We start from the raw sequence: 12257 nt of genomic DNA, 5'->3' as shown, positions 1-12257 counted from the left end.
CAGATATTAAACCACCTTAGTCTCCTGAGGAAATAGAGAGAGCTATTCTTTGTATACTGAGTCTATGTTAGCCGACCAGTCCAGTTTGTGATCCAGATGTACACCCAGGTACTTATAGGTCTGAACCACCTCTGCCCACTCCCCGTTGATGGTTACTGGCTGCAGGTAAAGCCTAGACCTCCAGAAATTCACTACCATCTCTTTGGTTTTAGCTGTATTGATCAGAAGATGGTTCTTTCTGCACCATAAGATGAAGTCGTTCACCAGATTCTTGTACTCCTGCTCTTGTCCATCCCTGATACACCCCACAATTGAAGTGTCGTCTGAGAACTTCTACAGGTGACATGACTCTGTGTTGTAGTTGAAGTCCGAGGTGTACAGGGTGAATAGGACAGGGGAGAGCACAGACCCCTGTGGTGCTCCAGCGCTGCTGACGATAGTCCTGGACGTCCAGTTCCCCAACCTGACATACTGAGGTCTCCCAGTGAGATAGTCCACTATCCAGGAAGTGAGTTGTGAGTCCACTCCCATCTCTGTGAGCTTGTTCCTCAGTAACAGGGGCTGGATGGTGTTGAATGCTCTGGAAGTGCCCTGTCCAAATGTGACAGAGTGTGATGGAGAAGGTAGAGGATGCCGTCCTCCACCTCCACCTTCTCCTGGTACGCAAACTGCAGTGGGTCTAGAGCGTGATGGACCTGGGGCCTGATGTGATGGAGCAGCAGCCTCTCCATGGTCTTCATGATGCTGGATGTCAGGGCGACTTCTCTGTAGTTATTCATCTTCCTCAGGTGTGACTTCTTAGGGACAGGGATGATGCAGGACGTCTTCCACTGCAGGGGATCATCCTAAGGTGTAGGCTCAAGTTAAATGCATGCTAAAGGGGCTGCCCTTGTTCAGAAGCACAGGCCCTGAGTAATCATGGGGACACTACGTCTGGCACTGCTGCTTTTCTTGGATGGAGACTTCTTAGTTGTCTGCGCACCTGAGCCGGAGTGATGATGGTGGTGGAGTGAGGGGTGGTTACAAGCCACTTGTCTGCAGCAATGACTGTAGAGGAAACAGCATGTTTCTTTAGAAATTCAACAACTCATCATTCATCAATAAATCTCTACTTAAACTGGGTTTTTTTCTCTCTTTCTCTCTTGTTGTCATTGTGTAGACATGTCTGCTGCCAGATGTCTGAGATCTGAAGATCAGTTTCTGTGCTCCATCTGTGTGGATGTGTTCACTGATCCAGTCACTACACCATGTGGACACAACTTCTGCAAACACTGCATCACTCAACACTGGGATCATATTGACACGTTCCAGTGTCCAAAGTGTAAAGCGATGTTTCACACTAGACCTCAGCTGAGCATCAACACTTTGTTGTCTGGGATGGTTGCTCAGTTCAGACATGAAGCTCAACAGAAAGCCAGCAGCAGCAGCTCAGAGCAACAAGCTGCCAAACCAGGAGAAGTTCCCTGTGACGTCTGCACTGGAACCAGAGTGAAGGCCCTGAAGTCCTGCCTGGTGTGTCTGCTCTCCTACTGTGACTCTCACCTGGAGCCTCATCTGACAATGTCAGGCTTGAAAAGACATCAGCTGATCCACCCTGTGGACAACCTGGAAGACAGGATGTGTAGGAAGCACGATAAACCTCTGGAGCTGTTCTGTAAGACCGACCAGACATGTGTCTGCGTGCTGTGCTCTGTTTTAGACCACAAGACACATGAGGTTCTTCCTCTGAAAGAAGAATATGAAGGAAAGAAGGCAGAGCTGAAGAAGACAGAGGATGAAATTCAGCAGATGATCCAGAAGAGACGACTGAAGATTGAGGAGATGAAAGAGTCAGTGAAGATGAGTAAATATGCTGCAGACAGAGAGAAAGCAGAAGGTGTTCAGGCCTTCACTGCTCTGAAGGAGTCTGTTGAGAGAGGCCTGAACCAGCTCATAAAGGAGATCGAAGACAAACAGAAAACAACAGAGAAACAGGCTGAAGGTTTCATCAAAGATCTGGAACAGGAAGTCTCTGAGCTGATGAAGAGGAGCTATGAGATAAAGCAGCTCTCACGCTCTGAAGACCACCTCCACCTCCTCCAAAGCTTCTCCTCCCCGAAAGCTGCTCCACCCACCAAGGACTGGACAGAGGTCAGCGTCCGTCCACCATCATATGGGTGGACTGTGGTGAGAGCTGTGACTCAGCTGGAGGAGACACTCAGTAAAGACATGAAGAAGCTGCTTGAGGCTGAGCTGAAGAGGCTCCAGCAGTATGCAGTGGATGTGACTCTTGATCCTGATACAGCACATCCTAAACTCATCCTGTCTGATGATGGAAAACAAGTGAATCATAGTGATGTGAGGAAGAATCTTCCAAACAACCCAGAGAGATTTTCGAATTGTGTAAATGTTTTAGGAAAGAAGAGTTTCTCTTCAGGTAGATTTTACTTTCAGGTTCAGGTTAAAGGAAAGACTGAATGGGATCTCGGAGTGGTCAGAGAGTCAATCGACCGGAAGGCAATAATCCCACTGAGTCCTCAGAATGGTTTCTGGACTGTATGTTTGAGAAATAGAAATAAATACAAGGCCTGTGCTGATCCTTCAGTCAGTCTCTCTCTTCGTTCTCCTCCTGAGAAGGTGGGGGTGTTTGTGGATTATGAGGAGGGTCTGGTCTCCTTTCATGATGTAGATACTGCAGCTCTTATCTACTCCTTTACTGGCTGCTCCTTCACTGACAAACTTTACCCATTCTTCAGTCCTAGTCTGAATCATGGTGGTAAAAACTCTGCACGTCTGATCATCTGTCCTGTCAATCAAACTGTCTGATCCATTTATTGATGAAGCTTTGAGATGAATGAATGAACTTATTGATCTTCACACTTTATTCACACTCTGTACATATATGCTTTAACACTATAATACTGGTACAGCTGTGAACACAAAGATATCAATGGATTAGAGAGACACGGTACAAACTGATTGTTGAGGAATAAAAAGATTTTATTGTGAATTATGGTAAAAAATGTTCATATCACCTTGTTTTCTTTCATTAATGTGTACATTCCTTCATTCTTTAATTTATCAGTATAGATTTAATGGTTGTTGGGCTTTTACCAATTACTTGTTTTAATGTTTTTTCACTGTTGATTCATGAAACTCTTCACCCTGTAACACCCAGTGATGGATCCATCAGGAAAAACACATGTGTGTAATTTGTGATGATTGTAAAATGAACTACAATTAAAGGCCAAGAGCTGTGTACTGGGTTGTGTCAATTATGTTTCTTTCTGGTGTCAACACCTTTAACATGGTTTCATTCATTTTTTGATCAGAACTATTTTTAAAAACAGATGTAAAGTAAGTCTCAGTCTCTCTACAAATTCCTTTCTAAATGGTCATTTTACAGGTTTTCAGACGTCTCTGCATCAGTGAGAGAACAGTCTTAACTTAAAACAGAAATTAAAATCATTCTAAGCTTTAAAAGTAAGCACAAATTTAACTCACTCTTTAGCTCACTCACACCTGGATGGTGGTGGAGGTTCAGTGAGAATCACATTCTTTGATTTCTCCAGTGCCTTCAACACCGTCCAGCCTTTGTTGCTGATTGAGAAGCTGCGGTCGATGGGTGTTGGTGCGTCCACTGTCTCCTGGATCACTGACTACCTGACAGACAGGCCACAGTTCATGTGTTTGGGTCATGCCCTGTCTGATGTGGTGGTGAATGGTGTGGGAGCCCCACAGGACACTGTGCTTTCTCCATTCCTGTTCACCTTATACACCACTGACTTCCAGCACAACTCAGAGTCATGTCACATACAGAAATGTTCTGATGACTGCAGTTGTAGGGTGTATAAGTGGTAGACGGGACGAGGAGGAGTATTAAAGGCTGGTGGACAGATTTGTGGGGTCGTCTAGAAGGAATCACCAGGCTCCTCATATATGAAGGTTGCGTGCGTACAAAAACGTTCCGTACGTACTTGTTCACGGAAAGTTCAGATGTATCAAGAGTGAAATGTCAGCGAACTTTGTACGTGCCTACGCCAACGTCATGGCTGGTGTACACTGACTTCTACAGATGTTGATCCTTTGGAGACACTTGGGGTGATGCCGGAAAACTGTCATAAATGTAAAAAACTATTACTCCGACCGATCGGGACTGTACTGGTCGACCCTGAGCAGACCCATGCAAGCCGTTTGGGACGGAATTAACCACATGTCAGTCAGGTATATCAAATTCCCATACAATTCATCTGAACAGGTCAGCACTGAAGAGCAATTTGCAATGAGAGACGGTTTTCTGAATGTAATCGGAGCTATCGACTGCACACACATTGCTATAAAAGCGCCATTGTATGGATTTGTAAATGTCAACAGGAAACATTTTCATTCGATCAATGTACAGATCATACGTGATGCGCAAATGCAAGTAACCAACATTTTGGCAGCGTGCCAAAGACAACATTTTTGCGCACCTCCACTCCAGTGAGTATCTCCAATTCGCTTTCTGTGAAGTTCTTCTTTTTTTCCGTCTTATTCATTCTTATGTTTTCGTTTTCTGATCACGCAGAGAGGGTAATCACAGGTGCAGGGTCAATTTAAATATAATTTGCATATTGAAAGGGGCGTGGCCAGGGAGGGGTCAGGTACGCTTGCTTGGAATGTATAAAGGAAAAATGCTTCTAAATCTGAGCGTGCGCCACGTTTTAGAAGGACATTTGACTCAGTGGTGGAGAAGATGACTATGAACAAACTCTTATCAATCATGGATAACCCTGACCACCCTCTCCACCACACAATAGACAGACAACGGAGCAGCTTCTCCAGAAGACTCAGACAACTTTGTTGTCTCAAGCCATTAGTCTGTACTATCTGTACTTGTACATAGAAATATAGATGTCAAGACGTTGTTTGTGGGATAATGGGGGTAGGACCCTAATGCAGGACAGAGTGGACTGAGGCAGGAACTGACAGTAAAAACAAAACAAACCAGACACGGTAGGTATTCCTAACTTAACGAGAACAAAAAATACTGGGAGACCTGAATCCAGGAACGTGAAACGAACAAAGCAGGCAAGCTTAATGTGATGACACAAAATTTTCAAGGACACATGAACATGGCAAGGAGACAAGTATACACACAAGTGACAAGTAATCAGACAAGAACAACATGACCAGAGAACAAAGGGGAAGGCAGGGCTATATACACTCCTGACCAAAATTTTAAGACCAGTTGAAAAATTGCAAGAATTTACATTTTGCACTGTTGGATCTTAAGAAGGTTCCAAGTAGTGCTTCAAAATGCAAAAAGAAGAAATGGGAGTGAAACAAGAAAAAAAATTGAGTAGGCAATTTATTGCAAACAACCATTAAACTGAAATAGGCTGTTCATCAGCTGATCAAAAGTTTAAGACCACAGCCTTTAAAAGCCCAAATGTTCGCAAAAATGTGGATTCAGTGTAATTTTCTGTCAGGTACCCACACTGTCATGACCTCCTGATGGCAAAGGCAAAAAAGCTTTCTCTCTTTGAATGCAGTTGGATTGGTGAGCTGCATAAGCAAGGCCTCTCACAGCGTGCCATTGCTGCTGAGGTTGGACGCAGTAAGACAGTCATTTTAAAATTCTTAAAAGATCCTGAGGGTTATGGGAAAAAAAAGTCAAGTGAGCCGGAGGATCCAATTGGCTGTCCGTCAAGACACGGGATCCTCGGCCCAAATTAAGCTTGTCACTGGTGCCAACTGCAGTCCCATAACCATTAGACGGCATCTGCGAGAGAAGGGTTTTAAGAACAAAAAACGTCTTCAAAGACCTCGTCTCCTTCAACGGCACAAAATTGCCCGTTTGGAGTTTGCACAAGAGCACCAAACATGGGACATTGAAAGGTGAAAAAAAGTTTTATTCTCCGATGAGAAAAAAATTTACCTTGACGGCCCTGATGGCTTCCAACGTTACTGGCATGACAAGGAGATCCCACCTGAGATGTTTTCTACACGGCACAGTGGAGGGGCGCCATTATGATCTGGGGGGCTTTTTCCTTCAATGGAACAATGGAGCTTCAGGTTGTGCAGAGGTATCAAACGCCAGCTGGCTATGTGGAGATGTTGCGGGGGGCATCCCTCATGACTGAAGGCCATCGTCTGTGTGGTAATGACTGGGTTTTTCAACAGGACAACGCTGCAGTTTACAATGTTTCCCTAACAAAGGACTTCTTCGAGAGAAATAACATCACTCTTGTGAACCATCCTGCGTGTTCCCCTGATCTAAATCATTTGGGGTTGGATGGCAAGGGAAATTTACAAAAATGGACACCAGTTCCAGACAGTGGATGCCCTCCGTGAAGCCATCTTCACCACTTGGAACAACATTCCCACTAGCCTCCTGGAAGCACTAGCATCAAGCATGCCGAAACGAATTTCTGAGGTGATTAACACGAATGACACAACTACTCATTACTGAGTCCTTTTTTGAAAATTTTATTTCTGTTTTGGGGTTTTTTTTTTTTTTGAGATGTGATCTTAAACTTTCGATCAGCTGATGAACAGCATATTTCAGTCTAATGTTGTTTGCAATAAATTGCTTACTCAAATTTTTTTCTTCTCTCACTCCCATTTCTTCTTTTTGCATTTTGAAGCACTACTTAGAACCTTCTTAAGACCCAACAGTGCAAAATGTAAATTCTTGCAGTTTTTCAACTGGTCTTAAAATTTTGATCAGGAGTGTATACCCACAGGGGACAGAAGTGTGAGGAGACACAGGTGAAACAAATCAGGGTGGAGCACACAAGGAGAAATCAATGAATCAAACAAAGACGAAAACATAGGGAGTAACACCAACAGGAAACCAGGAACTTAACAAAATAAAAGAGGAAACAGAACCCCAGACACAAAACCACAACAATAGAGTTCACATGTAGTTCTACAAGTGTCCTCATGCATGTCAGAGTGTATTGTTCCTTCATGTGGCTATACTTCAGATGCTGCAGCTTTATACAGTCTTTCCATCTCCTGTGGAACCAGCTCCCAGTTTGGGTTCAGGAGGCAGACACCCTCTCTATGTTTATGGTTAAGTTTATAAATGTTCTTTTTGATGTAGCTTATAATTTGTTGAACTGAACCATGGTCACATCGTCACTGAACCTTCTCGTAGTTTTGTTGGTGGTCTTCCCATGATGCCTGGTGTTCATTGCTTAAGTACTATTGTTGTGACTAAGATAGCTTTTTTTTCTATGTTTATATACAGCAATCAGCCAAAACATTAAATGATATCTACTTTAATCTTACCTCTGAATCCTTCAATAAATCAAGTTATTTTCTTTGCTCCCAGGACTTATTCTCTATCCCTGAATTAGGAAGAGGTGTGTTTGAATGAGCTGCTTTCTCTACTTAAATGAATCAGCTTCAAAATTTTGAATCTCTCTGTTCTGTATTCTCACTGCTGCCAGCCTCCTGACCAACCTCCTGATGGTCTTCAAATATGACCTCTCGTGAGTGTGAATGGTTGTCTGTCTCTGTGTTAGCCCTGTGATGGACTGGCGACCTGTCCAGCGACCTGAAAATGAAAGAATGAATGAAGTCTTTGCATGGATATATTGAACATGACTGTAGACACGTCTCTCTAAATTTCATGTGGACATTCTCAAGATCTCCGTAAAGGTTGAAGATGAACTCTGGATTTTAAAGTTTGCTAGTAAGTTATCAAATAAAATAAATGTCTCCCTGGCTGCAGTCTCACAGTAGCTGTATAGATAGACAAATAAAACCTATCTATCTATCTATCTATCTATCTATCACATAACATACAAAACATGACCAGGTCTGAAGTATAGATTTGATCTTCCTACAGTTCAGTCACTAGATGGAAGCAATGATCCAAACTGAATGTGAGTTTACAACAGAGTCAATATGTTCAGAAATACTTTTAGAGTTTGTTGTTGTTCATCAAAGTGAAGTGAAGTCTGGTGTAGTTCTTCTCTGTGTCCAGCAGAGATCAGTAAAAACAACTATCAGAAGAGTTTGAACTCTGGTGGAGCTGATAAGGACTGAAAACACATTTACACTCTTTTTATGAGCAGCAGTAAAGTCATATGAGGAAATAAAATAAGTAATAATCTCAATACATTTGAACTGATCACATTTGAACATGAAACAGGAAACAAACTGTGACAAACAGAGCTGCAGTCACAGAAGAAGTAAAACTGGAAAGACCAGATTCAACGTCACTTTGCTGAAATGTAAGTCAAAGCTTGTCAGAGTGACAGCAGAGCTGCAGTCCAGACGGATCTCTGTGTTTCTGTCTGAAGAAAATTAAACTGAGTTCATCTGTTCTTTCTCAACATCTGACTCAAATCCTGGTGAGTACAGCTGATAATATTTACTGTGTTTCAACAACCAGCATCAAAACTTAGAGCTTCAGTCCAAGGAAGTTCCACTCTTTCCACTTCACACTGACTCTGTCAGATTAAATCAAGTGAAATTAAATTACACTGTAGATAGATAGATAGATAGATAGATCGTTTATTTATCCAGAGGGAAATTCAGTGTCTAGTAGCTTCATCACTTAGAAACAGATATGAAATAATAATATAACTATATATATAACCACAGTCCAGTTGTTTCCTCACAGGGAAGCGTTGTAGAGACTTATGTCCTGAGGGACAAACGACTTCCTCAGCCTGTTCATGGAGCAGGACAGAGACAGCAGCCTGTCACTGAATGAGCTTGTCTGTCTGACTAAGGTGTCCTGTAGAGGGTGGTGGACATTGTTCATGATAGACCAGAGTTTGTTCAAGGTCCTTTCATCTACCACCGATGTCAGGGACTCCAGCTCTGTCCCTACCACAGAGTCCTCCTTCTGTATCAGCTTGTCCAGCCATGAGGTGTCCTTCTTCTTAGTGCTGCCTCCCCAGCACACCACAGCATAGAAGAGGACACTGGCAACGATAGTCTGGTAGAACATGTCCAGTATCTTCGACCAGATATTAAACGACTTTAGCCTCCTGAGGTTCAGTTCTGACAGTTCTGACCTTCTTTGTATACTGAGTCTATGTTAGCTGACCAGTCCAGTTTGTGATCCAGAAGGAAACCCAGTTGATGGTTAAAGGCTGCAGGTGGGGCCTGGCCATCCAGAAATCCACTATCCACTGTATTGATCAGAAGATGGTTCTCTCCAAACCATGTGACAAAGTTGTTCACCAGATTCTTGTACTCCTGCTCTTGTCCATCCCTGACACACCCCACAATTGTAGTGTCGTCTGAGAACTTCTGCAGGTGACATGACTCTGTGTTGTAGTTGAAGTCCGAGGTGAGCAGGGTGAATAGCACAGGGGAGACCACAGAACCCTGTGGTGCTCCAGTGCTGCTGACGATAGTCCTGGACGTGCAGTTCCCCAGTCTGACATACTGCTGTCTCCCAGTGAGAAAGTCCACTATCCAGGAAGTCAGTTGTGAGTCCACTCCCACCCTGTCTGTTAGCTTGTTCCTTAGTAACAGGGGCTGGATGGTGTTGAATGCGCTGGAAAAGTAAAAAAAAAAAAAAATCATGATCCTCACAGCAACATTCACCATATTCAAGTTTGACAGAGTGTGATGGAGCAGATAGAGGATGGCGTCCTCCACCTCCACCTTCTCCTGGTACGCAAACTGCAGTGGGTCTAGAGCGTGACGGACCTGGGGCCTGATGTGATGGAGCAGCAGTCGCTCCATGGTCTTCATGATGCTGGATGTCAGGTCGACTAGTCTGGAGTCATTCAACTCCCTCAGGTGTGACTTCTTAGGGACAGGGATGATGGAGGATGTCTTCCACTGCAGGGGACCCTCCTAAGGTGTGGGCTGAAGGGGCTCCACCAGCTCAGAAGCCCAGGCCCTGAGTAATCGTAGAGACACTACGTCCGTGCCGGCTTGTTTTCTTGGATGGAGCCTCCTTAGTTGTCTGCTCACCTGAACTGAAGTGATGGTGGTGGTGGACTGAGCGGTGGTTACAAGCCACTTGTCTGCAGCACTGACTGTAGAGAAATATCATGTTTCTTTAGAAGTTAACTCATCAATAATCAATAAATCTCTACATAAATTGTGTTTTTTCTCTCTTTCTCTCTTGTTGTCAGTGTGTAGACATGTCTGCTGCCAGATGTCTGAGATCTGCAGATCAGTTTCTGTGCTCCATCTGTCTGGATGTGTTCACTGATCCAGTCACTATACCATGTGGACACAACTTCTGCAAACACTGCATCACTCAGCACTGGGATCATAATGACACGTTCCAGTGTCCAATGTGTAATAAGATGTTTGAGACAAGAATACAGCTCAGCATCAACACTTTGTTCTCTGAGATTGTTGCTCAGTTCAGACATGAATCTCAACAGAAAGCCAGCAGCAGCAGCTCAGAGCAACAAGCTGCCAAACCAGGAGAAGTTCCCTGTGACGTCTGCACTGGAACCAAACTGAAGGCCCTGAAGTCCTGCCTGGTGTGTCTGCTCTCCTATTGTGACTCTCACCTGGAGCCTCATCTGACAGTGTCACGCCTGAAAAGACATCAGCTGATCCACCCTTTGGACAACCTGGAAGACAGGATGTGTAGGAAGCACGATAAACCTCTGGAGCTGTTCTGTAAGACCGACCAGACATGTGTTTGCATGTTCTGCTCTGTTTTAGACCACAAGACACATGAGGTTGTTCCTCTGAAAGAAGAATATGAAGGAAAGAAGGCAGAGCTGGGGAAGACAGAGGATGAAATTCAGCAGATGATCCAGAAGAGACGACTGAAGATTGAGGAGATGAAAGAGTCAGTGAAGATGAGTAAAGATGCTGCAGACAGAGAGAAAGCAGAAGGTGTTCAGGTCTTCACTGCTCTGAAGGAGTCTGTTGAGAGAGGCCTGAACCAGCTCATAAAGGAGATTGAAGACAAACAGAAAACAACAGAGAAACAGGCTGAAGGTTTCATCAAAGATCTGGAACAGGAAGTCTCTGAGCTGATGAAGAGGAGCTCTGAGATAAAGCAGCTCTCATGCGCTGAAGACCACCTCCAACTCCTCCAAAGCTTCTCCTCCCTGAAAGCTGCTCCACCCACCAAGGACTGGACAGGGGTCAGCATCCGTCCACCATCATATGAGTGGACTGTGGTGAGAGCTGTGACTCAGCTGGAGGAGACACTCAGTAAAGACATGAAGAAGCTGCTGCTTGAGGCTGAGCTGAAGAGGCTCCAGCAGTATGCAGTGGATGTGACTCTTGATCCTGATACAGCACATCCTAAACTCATCCTGTCTGATGATGGAAAACAAGTGAATCATAGCGACGAGAAGAAGAATCTTCCAGACAACCCAGAGAGATTTTCTACATGTGTTAATGTTTTAGGAAAGAAGAGTTTCTCTTCAGGTAGATTTTACTTTCAGGTTCAAGTCAAAGGAAAGTTTAAATGGGATCTAGGAGTGGCCAGAAAGTCAATCAACAGGAAGGGAAACATCACTCTCAGACCTCAAGATGGTTTCTGGACTGTAATTTTTAGAAATGGAAATGAATACAAAGCCTGTGCTGGTACTCCAGTGCGTCTCTCTCTTGGTTCTCGTCCTGAGAAGGTGGGGGTGTTTGTGGATTATGAGGAGGGTCTGGTCTCCTTTCATGATGTAGATACTGCAGCTCTTATCTACTCCTTTACTGGCTGCTCCTTCACTGACAAACTTTACCCATTCTTCAATCCTGGTCTGAATCATGGTGGTAAAAACTCTGCACCTCTGATCATCTGTCCTGTTGATCAAACTGTCTGATCCATTTATTGATGAAGCTTTGTGATCAATGAATGAACTTACTGATCTTCACACTTTATTCACACTCTGTAGACATATGCTTTAATACTACAATACTGGTACAGCTGTGAACACAAAGATATGAATGGATTAGAGAGATACGGTACAAACTGATTAGTTTTGAGTGGTGTGGGAGCCCCACAGGGCACTGTGCTTTCTCCGTTCATGTTCACCTTATACACCACTGACATTCAGCACAACTCAGAGTCATGTCACATACAGAAATGTTCTGATGACTCTCCAGTTGTAGGGTGTACAAGTGGTGGATGGGACGAGGAGGAGTATAAAAGGCTGGTGGACAGATTTGTGGGGTGGATTGGAAGGAATCACCTGCTGCTTAACGAGGACAAGACGAAAGAGATGGTGACTGACTTCAGGAGGAAGGGAACAGCTCCTCTGCCCCTCAGCATACTTGGTAGGGATGTGGAGGTGGTGGAGGATTACAAATACGTGGGAGTGGCCATCGACAACAGACTGAGAACTGGA

The 12257-nt window shown here is 44.1% G+C and overlaps 1 protein-coding gene across 1 annotated transcript; it reads left to right on the top strand.

Moving 5' to 3' along the window:
• Positions 1 to 1161: 1161 nt before the first annotated feature.
• Positions 1162 to 11732, top strand: LOC311506414 (uncharacterized protein; the record flags this gene model as incomplete). Its single annotated transcript, XM_084570363.1, has 3 exons — positions 1162 to 2799; positions 9266 to 9412; positions 10077 to 11732. The coding sequence occupies 3 exons, from the start codon at positions 1162 to 1164 to the stop codon at positions 11730 to 11732; spliced, it is 3441 nt and encodes a 1146-aa protein (XP_084426489.1).
• Positions 11733 to 12257: the final 525 nt, after the last annotated feature.

Source organism: Chelon labrosus (assembly GCF_963514085.1).
Source record: "Chelon labrosus genome assembly, chromosome: 2".
Lineage (NCBI taxonomy): Eukaryota > Metazoa > Chordata > Actinopteri > Mugiliformes > Mugilidae > Chelon > Chelon labrosus.
This window is presented reverse-complemented; position numbering and strand designations above follow the sequence as displayed.